This window comes from Quercus robur, chromosome 2 (genome assembly GCF_932294415.1).
Source record: "Quercus robur chromosome 2, dhQueRobu3.1, whole genome shotgun sequence".
Taxonomy (NCBI): Eukaryota; Viridiplantae; Streptophyta; class Magnoliopsida; order Fagales; family Fagaceae; genus Quercus; species Quercus robur.
Window position 1 is genome coordinate 31625557 of NC_065535.1, and position 27019 is coordinate 31652575.

Below are 27019 nucleotides of genomic sequence, written 5' to 3' on the forward strand. Positions count from 1 at the left end.
GTGCAGCAGTTATCTTTTGTAATGAAGATAAACCAAGTTTGTTGGCACTATCTCTTTTTTGGACAAAGTAAGAGTCATGAGCTTCTACCTTAGATTGAATACGAAGAAAAATAGAACGCTTCATCCGAAATCTCTTACTAAATAAAGCGTGCAGATATATTGGTGTGGGAGCAAAGTAGTCAAGAAAAAGCCTCTCATTTCCTGCCAAATGATTACGTTAGATATAGCAATAACGTTTATGTTGTGATGTTTCCATGACAACTTATTCGATTATCTCATCCTTATTTGAGTCATCAAGAAGCAACTTGTGAAATAAAGAGCGATCCATGGATGCAACCTTTAAGACAATTGGGAAGCAATTATTACTATAGATGCAAGAAACATAACCAATCCATGCTTTTAGTGCCATAAGCAATCATTACGCCCACAAGCACACACGCACAAGTCACAACACAAACAAGATGAACAATAAATTTAAAAGTTTATACATACATCTAGTTTAAGATTAAAGTCAAGTGACATAAGCCACTACTAAAATACATGAAGGCCTCTCATAAGATACTACCAAAATACATAAAGGCCTATCATAAGCCACTACCAAAATACATGAACGCCTATCATGAGCTACATAAAAAAAATAAAAATAAAAAGAAAAAGAAGAAGAAGAAGATTATACCAAGCATCATCTAAATATGCCAACCTTTTCCTAACATTACAAAATACATGAAGGCCTAAGCTACATCCAAAATGTAATCAAACCCATTAATTACGTGAACTTCGTCTTGCCATGATTTCCTTTTGGAGTTGTTCATAAAAAGTTTTTTGTGCTCCAATCAAGGCACTTGTATCTTTCATCATGATTCTCTCCTCCTCTAACATATGTTGCATCTCAAATTTTTTCCTCTCAATTATGACTCTTTCCTTCTTAATCCTAAATTTTTCTTCACCTCTTTCCTTCTCAATCCTAAGTTTTTCCCTCTCAATACAAATTTTTTTCCTCTTCCAATCGAGTTCTCTCCTTATCCTTTAACTTTCCCAAGCGCAACTTCTCCACTTTGATATTAAGACTCTCTTTTTCTTGCTCTTGTGATTCCTCAATAAATTTCATTTTCTTGGTCAAATATTCCCCTACATCTTTTCCCGTGGCTTTGTTCTCTCGGTTGGCCTTTTCGGCCTTCCTACCAATTGGCCTCTAAAAATTGGAAGTGTCACCAAGTCCGGACCCACAATCCCCCTCGCTAATAGATGTTGAATTCGGAGTTAGAGGCATGGATGCTCTCGATCTTTCATTAGGATTGGCCCCCTTTGGTTGATCCTTCAACATGAGCCAACAATGTTCAAGATGAAAGGGTTTCTTGAAGGTCTCTTTATACAAAGCCTTCGCATTGGTAATCTAAAAAAATTAAAAGAAATATAACATGATTAGTATCTTCAAACTATTGGTGAATAGGTATGTTAACACTATTGCAATATAATTTATACCTTATCTTGTTCGGTTATACCACTTTGATGACATGCGTTAACTTTAGCCATGAACCCATAAAACCTATTTGTCTCATTGTTAATCGTTGTCCAATGACTTATCAAGGAGATAGCAGTACAAGTGGTACTAGATGTATTGTACTGTGTGAAGTATTCTCAAACTTTTTGACGAAATGTATTTTGTGTTTGTTCATTACTGTGTATGGCATCAACACTAGTATTGAGCCATGCTGACACTAGGACTTGATCTTCCTCTACACTAAAGTTAATGCCCCATTTTCCTTTCGTACAAGAGGCATTCTCAACTTGAGGTGGATAATCAAAAACTAACATAGGATTATTTTGAGATGTTCCCAAAAGTTGTGAGTCAATCTCGATATCCCCGGTTATGATACCCGTGTAATATGGTAGGTCTCATTGTGACTCCATAAAATTAGAAACAGCAATATATACTTCTAAGAAAACTGAAAGTAAAGACCAATACTGTAATAAATTAGAAAAAAAAAATGTAAACTTCCCTGTACACAGAAAATTTCCAAACTAACATTTACATCAATACATTAGAAACAACAAACATAAACTTCCCTGCAACCAGAAAATTCCCAAAACAATTTCCAACATGACATTTATTGTAATAAATTTAGGGATGTCAATTTAGATCTGACCCGCGGATACTCGGCCCGGTCCGACCCTAATGGGCCGAATTTTACCCAGCACGATAAAGAATAGGGTCGAGTATGGGTTTTTAAAAAAAAAACCCGAAGTGGGTCCGGGTTTTATCAAAAAAACCCGAAACCCGATCCGGGTAAGACCTGGTTATATATATAAATATATAATTACTAAATTACCCCCACATATATATAGTTAAAAACCCTAAACTTTTCTACTCCTCTCCTCATTTCAGGCTTTCAACTCACACCTCTGCCTCTCCCTCTTCATCTCTCAGCTCTCTCACACACACGACCACAAGCCCACACACACACGGCCATAAGCAGACTAAGTCCTCTGCCCCTCTCATCTTCCTCACGTCGCCGCTGCACAGGCTTTACCCCAAGCCGCCACCACACAGGCTCTCTACTCTCTCAACTTCATTTTGTCCTCGCCATCGCCGATCGCGCACTGTCGCACAGTCCTCTGCCCCTCTCATCTTCCTTGCCCATGGCCACAAGCATGACACGGCCTCACTCCATCTCATTCTCCATTTTTTTTTTCTGGGTTCAGTTCGCCTCAATCATTTGAGTTTGTGTTTGTGTTTGTGTTTATGATTTCTGAAAGGGAAAAATGAAAATCATAGATCTGAAATTTGTGTTTGGTTTGTGATTTTGAAAGGGAAAATTGTAGATCTGAAATATGTGTTTGTGATTTTTGTGTTTATGTTTGTGATTGTGTTTGGATTTGTGTTTGTGTTTGTGTTTGTGATTTTGGGCCGAAAAATCATAAATCAAAATTTTTGTTTCTGATTCTCTCAAAAAAAAAAAAAAAAATTTGTTTCTGATTTTTGGCTGGACTGGTCATGAGGGACAGGGTCCGCGGGGCCCGTGGGGCGGGTTCGGGTCCCGAAAAAAAATCCGTTTAGTAAACGGGCCGGGTCCGGATATGGAAAAACCCGGCCCGAACCTGACCCATTGCCATTCCTAAATAAATTAGAATCAACAAACAAAAAATCAACAAGAAGCAAAAACAGAAACCAAAAAAATGTAGCCTTCCTTGCACACAAAAAATTCCTGAACTAACATTTACACCAATACATTAAAAACAAAAACATAAATTCCCTACAAACAAAAAATTCCCAATACATTCCAATTCTCCGCAAATTTATCATTACAATCAACAAAAATAAATTCCTTGTGAACAGAAAATTCCCAACTGACATGAAAAGTTTATCATTCCAATTACCTAAATAAAAAATCCCAAGCATTACATGTTGAAGAAGACAGAGACAACTCACTTGATCAGCAAGCAAGCTTCGGACTTGGTGGGTCAGATAGAAGAGAAGAGAGGCCGAGCTGGATCAGAGAGGCCGAGATGGGTCAAACAAGAGAGAAGGCGAGACAAGTTGGCGTGGGTCAGCTTCGAACTTGGGGCTTAGGTCGGCTTGAGACTTGGGTGGCGTGGGTCGGTGGCTTGGGCGAGATGGGTTTGCGGCATAGGTCGACCGAGTGGGTCAACTTTGGACTTCAGCAGCTTGGGAAGGGGGAGTGGACCAATGACATTGAACTTTGGGTGGACTGGTGACGTTGAGCTTTGGGTGGGCCAACGGCGATGAGACTCTCGGCAGAGGTGAGAGTTGAGAGAGAGAGGTGAGAGTTGTGAGAGAGTTGAGAGTTGAGAGTTTAGACAAAGGTGAGAGTTGATAGATTGGTTGAGTATAAAGAAATAAAAAAAGAAAAAGAAAAAGAAACAAATAAATCATATTTTAATAGGAGGTAGAATAAAAAAATAATTTTTTATTTTAGCTTTCAGCTACAGTGCACCGCTATATATGGCTATGCACTGTAGAATGTAGGTAAAAAATTTACCTATACCACCACCATTGCAGCACTCTTTTTGTATATGGTGGTGCTAAAAATAACTATTTAGCACCACAATTATGGATGCTCTAATGGGTATCAGACTCTACTTCCCTTAATTTTGCCCAGTCTACTTATTTCGGATTTCAGGGAGTTACTAAGACAAATCCCCAGAGTAAAGATAAGGCATTACTTCTGTGAAGCCAATGAATGTGATGATAGGCTAGGCAAGGGAAAAGCACTCCAGCAGCAGGAGTTTGTGTGTTTTGTTGAACCTCTGGATATTATTCTGTCTTGTATTATGACTTTATTGACTCTATTGGCATGTACTTTGAGAGAGACAATGCTCAAGTGTTTCTGTTATGAATTAATATAAGCATCCTCTTTTACCACAAATATATATTATGATATTAGTTATAACCTTACTCAGTTACCGCACTAAATCTATCGTATTTGACTACCTGTCAAGATATCACTGTTGTATATCATAAAAAATAAAATATTACTAATCAAATAATTATTTACTCATAATAGAGGCACTATATAACTACAAAATAATATTTTGGGTAAGAAATCTAACAAATGATGTCAAAAATTTCGTAACTCAACTTTTTGACATCTTTTGAGAGACATCAAGGATTCAAATCTCTCCTCGCTAAACTAAAAAAAAAAAAAAAAAAATCTAAGACGAAAGGAAAAAGTACTACAAGAGAAGGCAAACCATAGCATTTGAAACTCTGAATTCTTACACAGTTTTGGCATTACTTATTTCTTAATAAATACAAGAAATAAAAACTACAAGTCTACAACAACAGCTAGGAAACAGAAGACAATACGCAAGGGACTATGAAGTGGGCTCAAAGGCAGCCTGTTCATGCCAAACTCCATTTAAGTTTGCCTGCCACAATCGTACCATGCCATCATTTCCTGTGGTTGCCAAGGTCATCCCACTCATGTCCCATTCCATCTGCCATACCTGATTCCAAAATTGACAAACATTCAATTGCTTTCAAACATCATTCACATTCCTTTTCTCAAAATACAAAATAAGGTGCAAACTATTGTCCTAGGACTCTCAATTGCTTTCTAACATCACACACACACATATTGGTGAACTATACACGCACCCTCCACCCATTTTTACGGGAGAAGGAATTTCCATTTGAGCTAGAGAATATTGACACATCATTCACATTTGTCACCCTCCTTTTTTGAGAAGGCTCCAAAATAAAATTACAGCATTCATACTTTCAAGTTAAAAAAATTGTGCATCGAAATTATGTGCAAAACAAACAAGGAATGATTATATTTGTTCAAAACCACTACGTGCTCCTTGTATGCATGTTGTTGTGGGAATGCAGCTTCAACCATCTTATCTAAGTTCAAGAATTATTGTACAAAAAGTAGTAAGAAAAAATTTAAAAAGATGCTATTAATACCTCCCCTTCGTGACCAGAAAGCAATGCAACTTTCTCCACTGAGAGCCTTCCATCTAGGTCAGGGTCCAACCCAAGATGCCATATTGCAATTCCCTTGAGAGTTGCAACAGCAATTACTTCATATGGTCTGAAAGAGAATTATACCAGTAACATCATTAATCAGAATAAATTAGCTATGCTTTGTTGTTCCACCAACCAAGGAATACTAGCAGCATCAGAGGTGAAGGCAACTTGAACCAATTCGTTTGAACTTTTTCTCACATCCAATCACGTCACATGAAATTGCTAACCGTCACATTCAATCATATGAACCTATCAGGAAGTTTGGACTACTAGGTATAATATGCAGTGTCACTAGAAAATAGAAACAATATTACCTGCCAATGTTTGGTGCCCATGCGACAGCATGAACTTGATCACCTCTGTCCCCAGGCAATGCCAACTCTGCAACTGGAAGCCATCTTTGGTGAGCCTGGTCAAATTCCCATACCTGCAGGAACCTACTTTTGTGATTAACTATGAACTATCAAACTTCATGTTGAAATTTCATCCACTTTAGCTTAATCACTAAAATTTAACATGATTCCAACTAATAAAGACCTGTTTTACAAAGCAGAATATATCTCTTAAAACTGGCTCCAAAAGCACACTTCATGAAATAAGTGTCACATAGATGGTTTTCTGTTTTGAAGGATAAGAAAAATAATGAACCACATCAATCATGATGATGACTTTCTCACTAAGGACTTTCTATTTTTATTCTTTAGATTTAGCATTGCTCTTAATATAGTTGCACTAAATAGGAAAGTCCAACCAAAGATACAGAACAATGATTGCACTAGCAAAGTGATGAAGTCACATATTCAAAGACCACAATTCTGCTTGTCTAAACCTTAGAATATAATGCATTTGTTGGAAAATATAATGCATGTGTTGGAGACTTGAATTGCATCAATATCCAAGAGTTTGGTTACACTAAAATCTCTCTCCCCCCCCCCCCCCCCGCCCCCTCTCTCTTGGTTACACTTAAACAAAAAGTTTATCCCTGTTGGATTTGACGGTACAATCTTTGTATTTTCAAAACTTTTGAAATGTACAACCTTCAGGTTATACTTTAATGAGTGGGGCTTCAAGACTATAATTTAAGTTTGACATAAGATTCATGAAGGTCAAACAGCACCTTTCAAGTATTATGCTAAGAGAGAAGAAAGTCACGCCTAAGATAAGAAGAATCAATTGTACCCATAACACATAATAGGCTACAGCTGCACATAACATGCATAAGAAAGCTGGACTATGAAGCATACCTTGGAGGAATTTAGTTGGGGTGTATCTGAATTGAAACCCAAAACGAAACTTGAATCTTGGCTTTCACCTCTGTGTGGATTCCATGATATAGATGCAGATATGCACGAAGCCTTACCAAATGTAGAGACTGACTCAATAACATTCTGAAATTCAGCCTGCCAAAAGAATGATATGATGTTGCTGATGAAAAGATAAAAGTACGGACTTCAAACAATCATTGATTGCTAAAATATCTAATACAAATGTTAGACAAAATATTTTTCTAATGCAATCTAAGACCTTCATACAATCACTTCCAAGTATCATGAATGAATTATTGAATTGTTACTGTAGAATCCACCCAACTTCCTGTGTCGATGTGTGCATAGAATGGGAGCAACTCAACAGCACAATGAGATGATTGAACAATCATTCATTAGATTAAAAAAAGAAAGAAAAATTCAAATTCCTATAGCATCAAAACGAGAAGAAACAAAAGAGAAAACTTTCCATTTTCTAGCCATTCCAATCATCCAAAAAAAAAATATATATATATATATATATATATACAGGAGGCATTTCAGAGAAAGCAAGGACTTGATGATAAATAACAGGAAATGAAGACTACAAAAATAAATAAATAAATAAAATAAAAATATAAAATGAGCATAAGGACATGAATGTTACTATCTATCTATGTATAAATATACTGAAAATTTTTATAGAAAAATTAAACAAAATGGTTTTCCAGATTGTACAAAACCTCAAATCATTAGCAATTCTAAAAGGCGGAACTGTGGATAATAAAAACTGGCTGAATTGAATAAGATAATCACCTGAAGTTGCCAATTCTTCATCTCCAAGGAATCCAGGAGCTCAAAGACTTTCACATGGCCATCTGAATGTGCAGCAACCTATATTGTATATTCAAACAATGCATATTATAATCAATATTTCAGCGATATATTCTACTTCATTTTCATTTGAGACGATAACAGCTATTGTTGAGTTGTAATATAACATTAATATTCCACAATTCATAATGTTTCATCCTCAAAGTGCACTGATTGTTCATAAAAATATGTTGGGAGAAAGGGGCCGGATAGACATTGAAAGCTACATTGGATCAGATGAAATAACCAAATGATACAAGCATCATCAGAAATTAAAAATCAAGTTTTGACCACTATAAGCAATACATTAGATGTGAAGAAAAGCTGTATCAGCACTTGAAGCTCACCATTTTCAAACTTGTCAGAGAGATTCCAAATTGGATATCCAGCACTTTAGATGAATTTCTTTTAAAGCTTTCGCACAGCTTCCATTTAAGAGGTTGCGCATCTAGCGAATAACAAAAGGCACAAGAAAACAAATGAGCTCAACCTTTTAACATTCATTTAAATAAAAACTCTACAACTTTTTGTATCACAATTCACAGCAATAGCCTTAATGTAATGGAAACAAAGAACCCAAAAAAAAGAAAAGAAAAAAAGTCACATTTAAGAAAGTCTAACAATTAAAAAAAAAAACAGTAATTGGGTCAGAAACAAATTTTAAAACATACTGTTTTTGTGTCAACCATAAGGATGACAGCATCTTATTGCACATCCTAGTGATATATCCAACACATAACCATGGCATGAATCATGATACTCATCACACTAGGCCAAACAAGATAATAAACTAAAAAGATACCTTCTACGACCTCCTCCCATAATGACATGGTTCCATCTGCGCAAATGCATGCAACTGCATCTCCATATTCCGGAGGAACCCAAACAACCCTCACAATGCCAGCTTGAGCCTCATGTATCTACAAAAAGTTCAACAAGAAAAGTCATAAATATCAATTGAAGACCAGCTATAGCGACACAACAAAGCTAGTGCAGTCCACACTTGCAAAACATTCATTGAACCCGAAAGACACTCATAAACTATCATCCAACTTTCAATTCACATCATTTACACTAAACATAGTTAAAATTCAATCCCAATTCTACGGCACATCCGACTACTAAACCTAGTCCTTTATCTTAACTTCACAAACCAAATGCACTTTCAAAGTAGCATCAAATTTCAAAATTTCCCTAGACTACAACAAACAAAGCATTGGTCCCAAAATTTTGAGGTCGGACATGGACCCTTAATAGATTAGTTAGGATCGGTCATATGTATACTTTTCTTCCATTCTACTGTATCTAAAATCATACTCTCTATTACCCTCTTAATTGACGTGTCCTTTTTTAACTACTTCTACCAATGTGATTTTTAGTGTTCCTCTACTATTTTTCGTTTCTTCAACTTGGATCAACTTACTCGTTCTTGCTAGTGCATTAGTCCCTCTCCTTTGAACATGACCAAACCATCTTAAGCAACTTTTCTCATCTTTTCATCACTAAGGGATACCCTTATCTTTAAATGAATTTCCTCTATTCAAATCCTACTTTTCTTGTATTTCCACTTATCCATCTTAACATGCTCATTTCAAATACATTCGTTTTATGAATATGTTGCTTCTTAATAACCCAATATTTGGTACCATAGAGCATATCAGGTCATATAGCAGTCTTATAAAATTTTTCCTCTAACTTAAGAGGTATTCTACGATCGCATAACACTCTTTTTTTGATAAATAATAAGATATATTGATAAAAAGGAACACCCAAGTGCATTGGAAGTGAACAAGGGAAAGGAAATCAAATACAAAAATTGCAAGAGTCTAGGAAAACAATAAAAGAAGGGAAAGATTTATTTTGCAAAGCAAACAACCAATCCCTTAAAGTTCTAAAAAAGAGAAGCTTGAGGTCCGGAATAGATCTCTCAGAATCTTCAAAACATCTACTATTCCTCTCCCTCCAAAGGCACCACAATAAGCAATGAGGAATGATAGACCAAATAAAACCATTTCGATGACGACCAAAGCTGCCTTGCCAACATCGCAGCAGCCCCAAAACAGAGTGTGGCATAACCCAAGAAACTCCAAAAAGACCCAAAACCATAGACCATAGATCCGAAGCAAAAGGACAATGAAGGAATAGATGGTAAATCGATTCACCATTTCTCTTACACATGTAGCACCAATCCAAAATCCACACATTCCTTTTACGTAAATTATCAATCGTCAAGCATTTCCCTAAGGCAGCAGTCCAAACAAAGAAAGCAACTCTAGAGGGAATCTTCTGCTTCCAAATGCTTTTCCAAGGAAACCCAAAGAAGGCGGAGCCAGCTAAAATTCTATAATAATCACTAACCAAGAAACCCTTAACTTTGCTAGGAATCCAACACATTTTATCCTCACCTAGCCCCCTTATAGAAGAACCATAAATGGTTTCCAAGAAATCAAACATAGCCTCTAGATCCCGAGCATGCACACCCCTAACGAATCTCACATCCCAAAAGCGGACACCATTGGTGGACATCATAAGCTCAGCCACACTGGCATCCTTATTCCTGCAAAATCTGAACAAGTCCGGATATCTAACAGCAAGAGAAGTCTCTCCACACCACCGGTCCTGCCAAAACTTCACTCTAGACCCATCACCAATATCATATAGAATATGGCGAGAGAAGGAAGGCCATCCCTGATTGATATTTTTCCATAAACCAACACCATAAGGGCCAATCACAGCTCTGGTACACCAGCCCCCCCCCACACACATCCATATTTTATCTCTATCACTTGCCTCCAAAGGGCATCTTCCTCAATCCCAAATCTCCAAAGCCACTTCCCAAGCAAAGCTTCATTGAAGAGTCTTATCTTCCTTATCCCTAAGCCACCCGAAGAAATAGGAGAACAAACAGTAGCCCATTTAACCAAATGAATTTTAGGATTATTGCCAAAACTGCCCCATAAGAAATTCCGCTGGAGCCTCTCAATTCGGTTAGCCACACTAGCAGGAATAGGAAATAAAGATAGAAAATAAGTGGGTAAATTAGAAAGGGTGCTTTTGATTAGGGTGACTCTACCTCCCTTGGATAAGTATAAGCGTTTCCAACCCGCCAATCTCCTCTCCATTTTCTCCAGAATTGGAATCCAAATAGTCTTATCCTTGAATTTAGCACCCAAAGGAAGACCAAGATATTTCATTGGGAGAGAGCCCTGCTTGCAGCCAAGAACAACCAAGAAAAGGTCTATATGATTGACTACCCCAACCGGAACCAATTCTGACTTGCCTAGGTTAATCTTTAGGCCTGACACCGCCTCAAACCAAATAAGAATCATACGAAGAATCAAAATCTGATCTAAATCAGCCTCACAAAAGATTAGAGTGTCATCCGCAAAAAGGAGATGAGACACCGCCTTGGATCTTCCCTCCAAGTTACCCACACTGAAACCCGACATGCGACCTTCATGAACAGCTTTATCCAACATTCTTCCAAGAGCTTCCATCACCAGGACAAACAACAAAGGAGACAACGGATCACCTTGCCTCAAGCCTCTAGTGCTACCAAAGAATCCACAAGGAGAGCCATTAATCAAGATGGAGAAACGGATAGTGGATAGACAAAAGAGGATCCATTGTCTCCATTTGGTAGAGAATCCACTTCTTTCTAACATCTGTAGCAGAAAATTCCAGTTTACATGGTCAAAGGCCTTCTCAACATCCAACTTACAAATCAGCCCCGGCATCCCAGACTTCAATCTACTGTCAAGACATTCATTAGCAATAAGAACAGGGTCAAGGATCTGTCTGTCCCTCACAAAAGCATTCTGAGAAGCTGAGATTAAATCCCCCATCACCGAGCAGAGACGATTAGCCAAGACTTTAGCAATAATTTTATAAAACCCTCCAACCAAACAATGGGCCGAAAATCACCAATCTCATTAGCCGCATGTTTTTTAGGAATGAGAGTAATAAAAGTTGCATTTAAACTTTTCTCAAATTGACCAATGGCAAAAAAATGATGAAAGACAACCATGAGATCAGGCTTAACAATCCCCCAGCATAACACTCTTGATGCGCTTCTCTGCTTCATCCACCTTGCTCTTATCCTATCACCCTGCTCTTATCCTATGGTTCGTATCCTCCTCAATTTCTCCATCTTTATAAATTATTGATCCAAGATATTTTGAGTTGTTGATCTTAATATCTCTTGACCATCCCCACTTCGTTTCTGTTTCTACTTTTACTAAACTTACATTCCATAAAATCTGTTTTAGTCCTACTTAATTGAAAGTGTTTAGATTCTAGAGCATCTCGCCAAATTTCAAACTTGGCATCAACTCCACTTCTAGTTTCATCCAATAAAACTGCCCCCACCTTGGTTGCCTTAATGGTAATGGAGAGTGCCTACACTAACTATAAACCCAGAAGTCTTTGGTTCAACACCTAGCTGAGGCATTTTGCGATTTATGCGATGCCTACTCAGTGGGGATGTGTAGGCATCCAGGGTTTGCCCCTCAAGGGAGCTCCCACTGGCCCATACCTTGAGGGGGTTCTTTGTCATTAAAAAAAAAAAAAAAGTTTGATCCACCAAAACTATATTATCTGCAAAAGGCATACACCAGGGAACTTCCACTTCCTCTTGGATCGATTTAGTGAGCTCATCCATCACTAGTGCAAGGAGATATGAACTTAGTGCTGATCCTTGATGCAAACCTCTAGTAGTGATAATAAACTCACTTGCGATTCATCCACTTGTTCTCACACTAATTACAGCTCTGCCGTACATATCCTTAATCAACTTAATATTATTTCTTTTCCAAAATCCACCACATAACCTCTATACGGACCCTATCATATGCTTTCCCTAGACTGAATCACATTAGTACACTTAGCACAGTTTAAACATGGAATATTACCAACCAATGCCTATATCAATATGTAATTTAACTTGAACGGAAATTCGTTTTTGGATTAGGGAAATTATTGTTTCACGATCCCTAATGTACACTATTTCACACAATGTCCACACTTTATGCACGATTTAAAAGAGCGTGCACACAACAAAGACCAAAATGCAATCACTTAGCCAACACACACACATACACACGAAGTGAAGGTAATTCGTAGATAAAGCAAATTTATAAAGTGAGAGGTGTGAGTGAAATCACAAACCCTAGATTTGGAAGTGCAGGTGAAGGAAGAAGAAGTAGAAGCTGGGTCCTGAGAATCGAATATGGAGAGGGTTCCGTCGGCGGAGCCAGTGGCGAGTCTCTGGCCACAGTGGTTCCAGGCGGAGCAAGTTGTGCCATTATCAAAGGTCGCCAAAGATTTCTCCATGTCAGTACAATTTTCTGAAACTGTGAGCTTTTGGGTTTTTTGTGGGGTTTAAGTTTAAACTTTAAAAAGCAAAGTTCGGTGATTTAGGGATAAATAAAACGCAGCGTTTTAGGGAAATAAAAGTTGGGAAAACGGCGGGCCGTATTACTTAATTGAACCATTTTATGACGATCAACGTATGGTCGTTTGATGGAAGGCCCAAAATGCCATATTACAGGGTAGCCTGGCCCAATGCCTATTAAGCTCAAAGAAAGAAGTGGAAATTGTGAAACCCAACTTAGTTTAGAGCCCATTTCCGTTGTCAACTCTTAATCAAGTGGGCTCATACAAGCATAATAGTGGAACTCATGGGCTCTATTATGCTTCTTGCATAATCAACTTGACTTTCCTTGGCTATGTGTTAGAGATTTCGATGAAATACTTTATGTGCAAGAGAAATTTAGTGGAGCTCAGTGACCTCCTGGCAATGCTTCAACAGGTAAGTTTGGACAGTAATTTGGTTTATATATGAGTTTTTCAGGTATTCCTTTTACTAGATGCAACAATAGAGATGGTAGAGGCTAGAGCTACAATTTAGGAGTACTTTGTCCATGGTCTTATAAATGTTAATTGGATTAATTGTGTCCCAAATGTTGTATTGAACAACGTCCCAATAAACACCCGATCATGCTTTTTTGCTTATTGATACAAAACCACATAGCTTGGTTTTAATAACTATGATGTGGAGGAGAGAAATAAGGCCAACCAAAAAGGATGTGTGTCAAGAGCTAAGCTCCATTGCTCCAGACATTATATCTTTAACTCACTTGAAAACCCATCCCACCCAACCCAAAAAAAAAAAAAAAAAAAAAAAAACCATATACCCCTACTTGAAATAACTCTTCATGTATGTTATTGAATGTCACCTAAAATTTTCTACCCAAAAAAAGAAGAAAAGAATGTCACCTAAAATTAGTTTTATAAATTGGTTTTTTTTTTTTTTTTTTTTTTTTTTTTTTTTTTTTTTTTGCGAAATTAAAAAAAAGCTTGAAATCGGTTTTACCTAACTTTTTTCTTTTACAATGATTTTACCAAACAAAAATGAAAAATGTTAGGTAGAATTATGCATACCCTACCAAATGACACGAGATATTTCTCTTCTACACATGTAAACCAAAACACATGTACAAGGCTTTGACTACAATGTTTGGTTACACTTGGCTTATGTACATTCTCACCCTAGGTTATTTGGGAAAGAGAGGAAACTTGTGAAAATAATTATTCTTAGTGCTTATTATATGCAAACTGTTTTATATAGTTTTACACACTCCTAAAAGCGACTAAGTAAAACTGTTAATTTGCAACTAGTTTAACTCTTTCTTCTTCATGTGTAACATACTAAATCTCCTACAAGTACAAAAAGTGCACAAACTCATTACTCTTTTTGGTAGGCACTTCATCTTATCAACCTTCTTCATTCACCCAAGATCCTCAATAAATTACTCACACTAGCATGCATATGTGTTGATGCCCACTTTGGTAGAGAGGCCCAATAGTAGGAAGAAGCCCAACAGTATGAGAGGAAAAAAGTTAGTAAATTGAGAAGAAAACCATTAAACTTGAATGACAGGAATAATGGATCATAAGCCTAGAAAATAATAAATGAGTCTCAAAGAAAGCAAGTAGGCCTAAAGGAGCTTAGAGAAAAGAAGTAGTAAACCCATGGGTAGTATATGAAATAGAAAGCAAGCAAGAATGGGCCAAAGATGCCCGAAGTAATGAATTAAGTAAGTAAGGGGTTGATGGAAAGCCCATGAACCCCGAAAGTAAAGGATATGGTAATTTGAGCCGGGGAAGCCCAAAAGACTTAGCAAAGGCCCATGGGAGCAAAGAATTAGAATGGGCCGAGAATGCCCAAAAGGATGAGATGGGCCATGGAAACCCGAAAGCAATGGAATGGGTCAAGGAAGCCCAAAATAGTATGAATACTAGTCCAATGGTAATACTGGGCCACGGGAATTAAGCAAAGGAAAAGTATACAGCAGGCCCAAAAGAAGCCCAGCAAGCACGGGTCATACAATTGCACAACAGGAATGACAGAATGGCATGGCAAAAGTGCTAGCAGACCTATGAAAGGGGCAAAGGATGGATTAAAGAAGGAAAAACTCACAATCAAGCAAGGCCCAACCCAAGAAGGAAGTGAGATATAAAAAAACAAAGGCTTAGAGAACCATTCACACCACAAGAGGTTAAGAATGAGCAACAGAGTGTACAGACAAGCCTTCAAGTCATGGCAAACGCATGGGCAATAGACAAGCCATAGACACATATGGAAGTGGAGCACGCACAAGGCCCATGCACCACTAACCTGTACCCAGCCAATACAGGAGTGGTGGGCCATGCACGCACAAGGCCCATGCACCACTATTTTGGGGTTCCTGCTCAGACTCTTTTGGGAGAAATATCCTATTGAGATGACATACCACCCAAAAGAGGAAAAGATGAGTTGGAATCACTAGGTGCATACCATGATGGATAGTGAGAAAGAATGCCCACCCTTATCTGAATGGGAATGCCACGGTGAGCAAGCAAACAAAATAAGACTCTTTGTTTGGTAATGGGATGTGGCACGGCCAGCATAGGTAAGTGGTGGTGGTTGGGCAGCTAACAGACCAGTGGGTGGTATGGAAGGACACCCACGCCCAGACAAAAATGGTTAAGGGGTAAAATAGTAAAAAACCCTTCATGGCAGGCGGTATAAAAAGGGCCCTCCACATTGCATAGGAAGGAGGAGAACATGAGAAGAGGAGAGGAAAGAAAGAGTGAACATAACAACCCTACAAGGGAACAAGAAAAATAAATAAAATAGAGTAGAAAACTTAGAAAGAAAAACAGAAAGTGGGCAAGAGTGTGATAGTAGGCATGCATCAATAGGCTAATCCCTTCTCTTCCTCTAAAAGCCTACCCTCTATTAAGGATTAAGGACTTTGAGCATAAGCCATTTAGGCCCATTCTTTCAAAGTGGGTAATTTCTGTGGCAGGATCTCCCTGTGAGGTTACCCGCATTGAAGAAGTGGTTTCCTCCTTGGTCTTAGCTCCGTAAGACAATCAAGCATGGCAGACTAACCATTTCTTCTTTCATTTTATTGATTAAGCATTGGTGTTATTTCTCTCTTATTATTACCATCTTATTTATATTGCATTTATATTGCTGCATTGCTTTACCTTTTATTTCATTCAATATTTTCTGCTTTCCGGTTGACAGTAAGCATACTTCCTTTTATTGTTGTTATATTATATCTGTCTGCCATAACCCTTTTGTAACAGTTTCCTTTGTCATGGGCATGTCACCAAAGTTTTAGCAAAGGGGCCTTAGTTTGTGCACAAGCCGATTTAGGGTGTGTTGTAGCCAAGCTGATCCTGACTCTCCTACCTAAAACCTTTGAGTTGTAGCATGGCAGGAGGAAACCCAACCCTCAGTCGCAAAAAGGCCCACCACAATATGTTCACTTGCTTTCAATGCACATCTTTTCTCAATTCCTCATTCATGTAAGAATCCCACTAAATTACTCAAAGCATACATGTTCACTTATTTTCAATGCATCTCTTTTCTCAGTAAGAAAGATTTTTTTTAAAAAAAAAAAAAAAGAAAGAAAAAAAAGAATCAAATTTCTCAATCTATATATTTCATACAAAGATAATGTTTGCCACCACCTTCAATTCCAAAACCCACCATGGAACATACCCAACAGCAACTACCCCCATGTTGTCATTGTGCCTAGTCTAGGGATATGCCACCTTATCCAACTCATCGAGCTTGACTAGTGACTTGTTTTCAACCACGATTTTTTAGTTACCTTCATCATTACCACTTATGGGTCATCAAATTGGTTGCAAATTAAAAATAACAAGGACCAAGTTAACTGCTACAAAATATAGGGATCAAATTGGTAGTAACCCCAAAATGTGGAGACCAAAATGGTTTTGCCCCCATTAAATATAAATGGTAAAATTTGTCCCTTTATCTTCTTTTTTTTTAAATCAAACTCACCATTTCAGCCCTCCTTTAAGTCTCTCTTTCGATTCTTCCTCTTTATAGAAATTGCCAAATTATGCAAAGAATTGGTAAGTCCCTTTGAGGTGATTTTATTTTATTTTCATATTTTCTGCTTGATTGATCTTCTTCGATTTGTTTGGTGCAAATTTGATGGTTTGTGGTTGTTTTATTCCATTGGATTGTGGATGCGGTGATTATTTTTATTTCATAGTTGTGTTTTACCCATTCAAATTGTTTATGTATAAAGAATTGTTATGCATTTTTTTAATACATATGGTCATTTGCATCCCATATGTTTGTATAATTTTTGAACAGGTTTGTTACTTTTTCTGATGCAAGTGAAATTCCCTAGGGAACATAACACACTTGCTTCCAAATGAAAACCCTTGAATCCACAAGGAGAATTTCTTTATCCACCAAAAATATATTGGAGGAAAAAATCTTTGAAATTTTATTAATCAAATTTTAAATTGCCTTTAAGGCTACATTGTGTTTAAATAGAAAAATAAAACTAGAAACCCTAACGTGCACCTAGGGCAAATAGGAGATGCCTAAAAACCCTATTTCTTGTTAAACACAAAATTAGGCTAGAAAATAAGAAATATTACCAAAACAAAAATGCAAAATTGAAAAAATTACAAAATCAAAATCTATAGTCTCTAAGAGACATCTTAAAACAGACGAGACATTATTATACCTTTTACATTGAAAGTTATAATAAAAGAAAAAATTACCATTAAAAAAAAAAAAAAGACTTTTAAAGGTCTATGGAGGAATTTACTCGAAAAGCAGCAACAGGTCATTACCATAGGACAATAATTTTTTATCCTTATGACGATTCCCTTTAAGTCACTGAATTTCACGTGAATTTGTCTTTGACTTTGACCATTTCTACTAGTACTTTACTGTTTCATGAAACTTTTATGTGTTAATTTTTTTTATGGTTTCTCTATTTAAAGAAAGTTTATAAGTTTATGATGTCCATTCTAAATCATTTTAATTTGATTACTAAATAAATATTATCTAATTATCCTTTAATCCCATCTAAATCTATATTCATTTCTAATCCATAGGTTTATGTTTTTTTTTTTTTTTTTCCCTTGAATTTGGGATTAGAACTTAGCTTTACATGGTTTTTCCATTTATATTTTGACGTCAAAGCACTTCACCTTACCCACCTTTCTCACTCACATTAGATTCCCATTATTATATTACTTAGTTCATGCATTGATGTTCCCATGTTTTCAATGCATATGTTTCTATGGCAAAAAAAAAAAAATTAGTACTTTTCAATCTATATATATAGTTCGTAAAAACGTAATGTTTACCATCACCTTTTACTTCCAAACCTACCATGGAAACTACCCAACAAAAACTACCCCATGTTGTCTTTGTGACCAGTCCAGGGATGGGTCACCTCCTCCCAGTTGTTGAGCTCGCCAAGCGACTCGTCCACGACCATGGTTTCTTAGTCACCTTCATCATCATTATCACTGATGGGTTATCCATAAAACCTCAAAAAGCTGTCCTTGAAGCTCTTCCCAGTTCCATATCCTCCATCTTTCTTCCTCCAGTGAACTATAATGACCTCCCCTAGGACGTTAGAATCGAGACGTAGATTGCACTCACTATGACTCAGTCCCTCCCTGCTTTACGAGATTCATTCAAGTAGTGGCGGCACCATGTGCAGCTCAAGGTGTTCCCAAGAACACGCTGACCTGAAAAAAAAAAAAATATATATATATATATATAATAATTAATTTTTTTTATTTGTTTCCCTTAAAAAAAAATTAGGAACACCCTCAAATTAAAAAAATAAATAAATAAATAAATAAAAAGCCCAAAAAAATTTTTTGAACTAAAATCTGAAAGAAAAAAGAAATTGTAATAGAACAAGCGGCAAGCCCACAGATTCTCAAAAAAAAAAAAAAAACCCCAATACTAAGCAAATCACTAAATTAGAAACCTCAAATCACTAAATTAGAAATCACTAAAGAAAACCTAAAGACAAAAAGGTCAATAGAGAAACGCCTTACGCCTCAGGCCTTAGGCTCAAGCCAACAGACGGAGATTGGTCACATCGCTCGCTCGCTGATCGGAGATCGCTTGTTGCTCGCCCCTTATCGGAGATCGCTCGCCACTACCTCAGCCTCAACCTTCAGGCCTCCTTGCTCCGATGCTCCCTTAAGGTATTTCATTTTACTAACTTCTCTCTCTCAGTCTCTCTCTCTTTATCTGAAATCACTAAAATGAAATGAATGAGACTCTCTCTCTCTCTCTCTCTCTCTCTCTCTCTCTCTCTCTCTTTATTCTTGAAGACTAACTTTATCTGATTCTTTTGAACTATGATTGGCTGAAGCTTTAACTTTATTAATATCTTGCCTGTTTTTTGACTTTTTGGCTTTATCTTATCCGTTGGTGTTGGTGTGTGTTGGTGTTGGTGTTGGTGTTGGTGAGATATTAATTGTCTTTTAGTGTAATGTGTATTGTGATTTGTGATTGTAAAATTTTCTGATTGGCAGCTGGCTCTTGTGATTGGGGGCATGAGGCATGAGGCTTGTCTATTGAGTGGGGTAGAGGGTGGATGGGCACACGGGGCCGGGTAACCAATAATTAAAGCAGTGTAATGTGCACATGGGATGTGTGCTAGTGCAACTAATAAACAATAATTTAATTAACCAATAATTAATTGGGGAAGCAACTAATAAACAATAATTAATAATTTAATTAACCAATACATTATAAAAGACAAACAAATTAAATTATGTTAGGCTAAATAACAATTAATAATTTTATAATTAATGAAACAACAATATAACAAATTATAGTTTATAAAAGACAAACAAATTAATGAAACAACTAAACAACAATAATTAATAATTTTATTAATATTTCAAATGAACTTATAGTTTATTGTTTATTCTTTTGCTAGAATTATGGACAAATATTTGATAAGAAAATCACGTACCCAAAATTCATCTCCTGTGCAAGATTCATCTTCATCTTCTAAGAGAATTCGTGTTGACTTTAACTTAGAAAATCTTCCTACAGATCCTGGGCTACGAGAAAAGATATCATCTTATCATCCTAATAATCATGATGAAATAAGAAGATATTATTTACAAAAAGGCCCTTGTCAACCTGTTTTCTAACACCATGATGATTACCCTCTATTATATTTTTCTGGAAAGCCCCGTCGATTTAGATCCAAATAATATGTAAATAGAAAGTGGTTGGAATATAGTATAGACAAGGATGCAGTATTTTGTTTTTATTGCTACCTATTTGGGCAACATGTTGGTAAGCAAAGAGGAGTTGAGACTTTTGTAACGAAGAAATTCAAACTTTGGAATCAGCTTGTGAAGCTAAATTCCCATGTTGGAGGAGTTAATAGTGCTCATAACCAAGCTGTTAAGAAGAGTGAAGATCTACTGAAGGAAAAGCAACATATTCAAAGAGTTTTGGTTAAGCAATCAAATCAAGATAAAATTGAATATCAGGTTCAATTAAATGCAATAGTTGATTGCATAAGATTCCTTTTATGCCGGGGATTAGCTTTTTGTGGTCACGATAAATCTCAAGGTTCAAATGATAAAGGAAATTTCCTTAAGCTTCTACAATTTTTGGGGGGATCACAATGAATCTATCAATGAAGTGTTGCAAAAAATTCCGAAAAATTGCAAGCTTACCCACCATGATATTCAAAAAGACATTGTGAATGCAATTGCATGTGAAACATCCAAAGCCATCATCCAGAATCTTGACAATGGGTTCTTTTCAATATTAGTTGATGAGTCACGTGATATCTCAGTGAAAGAACAAATGGCCCTCATTCTTTGTTATGTGAACAAAAAATGAATTATTATAGAGCGGTTCCTTGGTATTGTACATATAGCAAGTACCACCGCTTTGTCACTCAAATATGCTATTGAGTGTTTACTTTGTGAACATAATTTTGCTCGTTAACTTCAATTGACACTTGTTGCCGTTGCTAAAAATCACATTAACATTGCTGAATTTTTTTTATGTGGTTAGTAATTTAGTAACTGTTGTTAGAGTCTCTTGTAAGAGATGAGATGCTCTTCGAGATGCATAATTTGCCAAAATTAAAGAAGATTTAGAGAATGGTGTACGAAGAAGTGGGCAAGGTTTGAATCAAGAGACAAATCTTAAACGTCCTGGTGATACACATTAGGGATCATATTATGGGACTATTCTCAACTTGATTTTGATGTTCTCTCTTGTTGTTGATGTACTTGAGATTATTGAAGAAGATGGTCTCTCCGACCAAAAAGTTGAAGCTCGATCTATTATGAGGTCAATTCTATCTTTTGAATTTGTCTTTGCTCTACACTTGATGGAAAACATTTTAGGGATCACAATGAGTTGTCAATAGCATTGCAAAAAAAAAAAAAAAAATCAAGATATAGTAAATGCTATGGATCTTATTAAAGTGTCTAAGCAATGATTGCAATTGATGAGAGATGATAAATGGATATCTTTATTGACTGAAGTGTCTTCATTTTGTACCACACATGATATTCCTATCTTGAACATGGATGAAATATTTGTAGTTAGTGGGAGGCCGCGACGCAACACCCAACAAAATACAAAGTTACATCATTATCGTGTTGACCTATTCTACACAGTCATAGATATGCAATTTCAAGAGCTTAACAACTTTTTTTTAGAGGCAAATACCGATTTGCTACTTTGTATGGCTTGCTTGAATCCAAGTGATTCATTTGTGGCTTTTGATAAGGAAAATTTGATACGCCTAGAAAAGTTCTATCCATTTGATTTTCTTGGGATAGATATCTTTGCACTTGACTCTCATCTTCAGAATTACATTTTTGATATGCACAACAATGACTTGTTTTTAGAGTTTCAAGGAATTAGTGAACTTGCTGAAAAGTTAGTGAACACAGGGAAGCATGAGACTTATCCATTAGTTTATTTGCTTGTGAAGTTAGTTTTGACCCTTCCTGTCGCTACTGGAATATTAGAAAGAAGTTTTTTAGCAATGAAATATATAAAGAATGAACTGCGCAATCAAATGGGAGATTAGTGGATGAATGGTTGCTTAATTGTGTATATTGAAAGAGATGTAGCTTGTAGCATTGATAATGAGATTATCATGCAATGATTTCAAAATATGAAAACTCGTAGAAGGTAATTGTAAACTTTATGTATTTGCATGTTTATTTTATTTTATTTTATTTTATTTATTGTTGTTGTTGTTGTCAATATATGAATTTATCTTTTTATTAGATTGTGTAATTTATGCTTCTTAAGGAACACCTTAAGAAAAATTCCTGGAGCTGCCACTGCATTCAAGGTCTTAGCTGAGACAACTCGGCTTGTGGCCTTGGTGGTTGATCTATTTCGTATCGATGCTTTTGATGTGGCTAAAGAATTTGGTGTTTTTTCCTTCTTTTGTTTTCCTACAACTGCGATGGTTTTGTCTTTGACCTTTGATTTACATAAGCTTGATGAAAAATTCTCTTATGAGTATAGAGACTTGCTTGAACCGGTCAAATTACCTGGGTGTGTGTCGATCCATGGGAGTGATTTTCCGAACCATTTCCAAGATAGAAGGAATGAGGCTTACAAAATCTTTGTATTTAGTAGCCAACGATTGCATGTTGCAGATGGGATTATAGTTGATAGCTTTATGGATTTGGAGCCTGGTGCTTTTGAAGATTTGAAGAAAGGAGGAAAGGGCAAGCCACCGATTTACTTCATTGGACCACTAATTCGGTCTGTTTCAGATCGTGGGGTTGATGAGTTTGAGTGTTTGAGGTGGTTGGATAAACAACCAAATGAGTCAGTGTTATATGTTTCATTTGACAGTGGTGGAACTCTTTCAAATCAGTAGCTAAACGAATTGGCAATAGGACTTGAAATGAGTGGACAAAGATTTCTTTGGGTTGTTAAGAGTCCACACGAAACAGCAGCCAATGCCTCTTATTTTAGTGTCCAGAGCATCAATTCATCAAAGACCCTTTGATTTTCTTCCCAAGGGATTCTTGGAGAGGACCAAAGAGGTGGGTCTAGTGGTGCCCTTTTGGGCTCCTTAAATCTAGGTCCTGAGTCATGGCTCGACTGGGGGGTTCTTGATCCATTGTGGCTTGAACTCAATCCTAGAGAGCATTATGCATGGTTTGCCCATGATTGCATGGCCACTTTTTGTAGAGCAAAGGGTGAACAGTGTATTGCTAGTTGATCGATGATTTGAAAGTTGCATTGAGGGTCAAAGTGAATGATAAGGGCCTAGTGGAACACAAAGAAATTGTAAACTATGCAAGAGGCCTAATTAAGGGAGAAGAAGGGAACTTGCTACAAGAAAAAAAATGAAAGAACTTAAGCATGCAGCTGAAAAGGATTTGAGCAAAGAAGGTTCCTCTACAAAGTCATTGGCTGAAGTTGCTCAATTTTGGAAGAGCCAAAAATGATCCTCTTATAAGAAAATGTTAAGAAAAATATGACTAATTTGGTTTGATTTATGCTAAGTTCTAGAATTCCTTGTTATTATTGTATTTTTCTTTTGTTTGTCAAATTCCAGCACCAGCTACTCTGGTTGTTCATATTATGTACCCATTACAAAAAACGTGCTTTTTAGCTGCGTTTTTTTCAGTCGCGTTTACAAAAACGTGGCTATAGAGTGTCTTTGAGTCGTGTTTGACACAAACGCAGCTACAGCACCAGAAGTATAGCCGCGTGTACAGAACGCGACTATAGATCAGCTCTATAGCTGCGTTCCTTGATGTTTCATCTACGTTTTGCTGGGTTGGGCTTAAGCCACGTTTTAAAAATGCAGTTATGGACCTATCTGATTTTTTTTTTTTTTTTTTTTTTTTTTTTTTTTTTTTAAATATGTTTTAAAGCCATGTTTACACAATTCACGACTATAAGTTTGTCCTAAAGCCTGTTTAAGAGTCAAACGCAGCCATAGGCACCCATAAAGCTACGTTTCTATAAACACGACTTCAAGCATGTCTATGCTGTGTTTTTGCAAACGTTTTACTCTAAGACTAACCAAGAAACAAACACTTCGAAACCCACTCAATCCCAAACCCAAATCATGAGACCGTATATACCCAACACACCAGCCATGACCACCGGCACGATCGACTTCATCACCAGCTCTGGTCTCATCACACCCATTGATGCCACCCCAACTCCGCTCTTCGCCATTCCGTATGTTGCTCCCATACTTGAAAAAAAAAATGGAGGGACAAAGTCACCCGATCAATACCATACCCGATGAGATCCACATCAACAGAACCCGAATTGTAAGATATTGAAATTTTTGATTACAGGAGAAGACTAAGGTGGCGGCAGTGTTCAGGAAGCCAAAGAGTGGGGCTGTTTCATCGCCGCTGAAACCTGATGAAGAAGACATTTTTTTCCGATCATATTTGAGATGAGAGGTGAGAGTGAGGGTTTGATGATTGGCGGCAATGGAGGCATGGTTTGACCAACGGCAGTGGAGGCATGAGGAAAAGGGAGAAAGGTGAGAGTGAGAGCAAATGAGAAAAAGGGAGAGTGGTTTGTTCTCTTATCAATATTGACTTTGTGTAATATCCTTTCTGAAGTTCACAAGACATTTAAGTAAAAGTTTCTGTGGCCTTCAAAAAGCAACTAGGAGTTTCTCGTTAATGAATCTTTTCTCAATAATGATTGGCTGGTGGATACAATGTTCTTTGATTGAATATGAATAGTTTATAATTTCAATAATGGTTTACTACCTGTAAGAAAAAGATCTCTATTATTATAAATCTTTTTATAAAGTAGCTAGTCAAGAATTATTGGTCAAAATATGAGCACAGTATTCTTGCTGGGATATGGCAAATTTCTTTAAAATATGATTGAAACTGTAAATTTCGAAGGGTTTTCTTTTGAGGAGGAACTTTATACATGTACCACCTTTCAATGAATTTGTAATGAACTAGATGCAGATTGTGCATCAAAGGTTTCTTGTTTCTCAATGGAGCAGCACCACTAATATGAAAATCTTTTCTTGTTTGTCTAGCCATAATTTGAATTCTTTGTTGGACGCCTCTTTTTTATTTGCTTTTTTGTAAGTTTCTATGCCTGCAGTTTTTTTACTTGATGATTAGAAGCCCTTGATTTTTAACCCAAAGGTTGGGATATGCACAGTTCATCGAGTGTGGATATATGGCTATGTGATGCTTTTCCTGTGAGGTGCGAGATGTGGTGGCAGTTTATTTTTGTTGCATGTACTCTTTCTCTTTTGAAACTCTCTTCCTCTGGGTGTGTGTGTAGATGTGTATAGTGGAGATGACTTTATTTATACTATGATTGACAATATCTCTATTGGTATCAATCTTGTAGAGGCCTGAGAAATACTTAGGAGACTTGGCTACATAGGAGAAAGTTGAGACTGCTCTTGGAGAAGCATTGGATGAGTTTGGGAAGCCATGGCAGGTAGATTTCTACTTACACTATAAATGCACCTAAGCATCTAGCTTCTATTTTTTGGTGTTTTCAAATATAACATATGACTAATTTTCATTCACAAAAACCGTACTATAGAACATCTGATTTGTTACAGATTTGACGTTGGTATTTATCTCTTGATCTTTGTTTTAAGCATATCCTTTATATCCCCCTTTTCTGTTCACTTTAACTCTGAATGCTTATGCTATGAGTCATGTTGTGCAGAAAAATGAAGGAGACGATGCATTTTATGGTCCAAAGATAGATATTAGTGTATCTGATGCATTGAATAGGAAATTCCAGTGTGCAACATTATAGGTTTATGGTGTTCACTTTTATTTGTGTTGTCTTTCCTACAGCTATGTTATAATGCAGAGTTATCACTAAATAGATGAATTTCTATGTTTGCAGCTTGACTTCTGTAAGGTTGAATTTTATCAACCATCTTGTTGGCTTTATTCAGTGCCAAATTTGCTTATATTTTAGCAATTAGTAACCCTGTATTTAGGTGGGAATCATGTAAGGGTAGTGTGTGAGAGAGTGTGAAGAAATGCTCAAGATTGTGCAAAGAAGCAGGGGCTCGCAACTGGATCTCGCGGGTGGCTCGTGGCTTGCAAGCCGCTAGATAGTTGCACATGTGCCAAGCATGCCAGAAGCTGAAGAGTCGCGCCAGTTGTTGCACTACATGACAAAAGTCCCAGGCTGGCCAGGCCGTTAGCTCGCGGCTTGAACTCGCGACTCAACCCAGTCGCGAGGTCAAGTCGCCAGAACACCATGTTTGGGAAAAACTAACTTTTCACATTCCTTCTCACCCTACTATATATATACCCTTATACCCACGATTTTGAGAGAGCTTCCAGAGAGAATTTTGAGAGAGAAACCCTAGAGAAAAATAAGATCGATTCATCCACAATCTTCATATAGAGACTTTTCAAATTCCTTTACTCTCTTCCTCTCCATCATCATATCCTTGAGAGGTACATTACCAAAACCTTTTCTCACCATACCCATATCTGTGAGGAGGTCATTTGGTGTTTGGGAAGCAGTTAAGAAGGGACCAATTTCATATTGATACAGATTTTATCAATTCTGTATTAAGCTTATATTCATTTTCCACACATTAATTGTTTGATATTAAGCTTGAATTGGTAATTTGTAAATTGGGGGTCTAAACGTTCAAGGTGTTTTATACACTATTTGAACTTTCAACTTCCAACTTCTTGCTCATTTTGAATTGTATTACTTTGCAGAGTAGGGCTATCTAGACCCGACTGGAGCTTGAGAACCCAGCCAAACCGCCTAATGCCAACCCGATTTCGGCTCGAACCGAAGGTCCAATCAGTCGGCAGCGAGTTTCCTTTCTCAAAAACTGACGCTGGCGGGTCGAGTGACGGGTTTGCATCTCCAAAACCCGAGCAACCCGAACCTCACTGGAGCTGTAAAAAAATCCGACCAAATCTTGCAAAAACAAGCCAAATCTGACGAGATCTTGACTAGATCTAGTGAGATCTCGACCAAATCCGGAAAAATCCAAGCAATTTTTAGCGAAAAATGTAGATTCCGGTGAAATTTCGGTGG

At 37.0% G+C, this 27019-nt stretch overlaps 1 protein-coding gene and 1 pseudogene across 1 annotated transcript; one reads left to right on the forward strand and one right to left on the reverse strand.

Moving 5' to 3' along the window:
* Positions 1-4696: 4696 nt before the first annotated feature.
* On the reverse strand, positions 4697-12994 carry LOC126713342 (protein SEH1). Its single transcript, XM_050413079.1, has 8 exons — positions 12778-12994; positions 8414-8531; positions 7959-8059; positions 7555-7632; positions 6739-6894; positions 5809-5921; positions 5432-5558; positions 4697-4968 (listed from the first exon to the last, which is right to left on the reverse strand). The coding sequence occupies exons 1-8, from the start codon at positions 12940-12942 to the stop codon at positions 4837-4839; spliced, it is 990 nt and encodes a 329-aa protein (XP_050269036.1). The 5' UTR covers positions 12943-12994; the 3' UTR covers positions 4697-4836.
* An 8701-nt stretch (positions 12995-21695) lies between these two features.
* LOC126697548 (hydroquinone glucosyltransferase-like) lies at positions 21696-23433 on the forward strand (annotated as a pseudogene).
* Positions 23434-27019: the final 3586 nt, after the last annotated feature.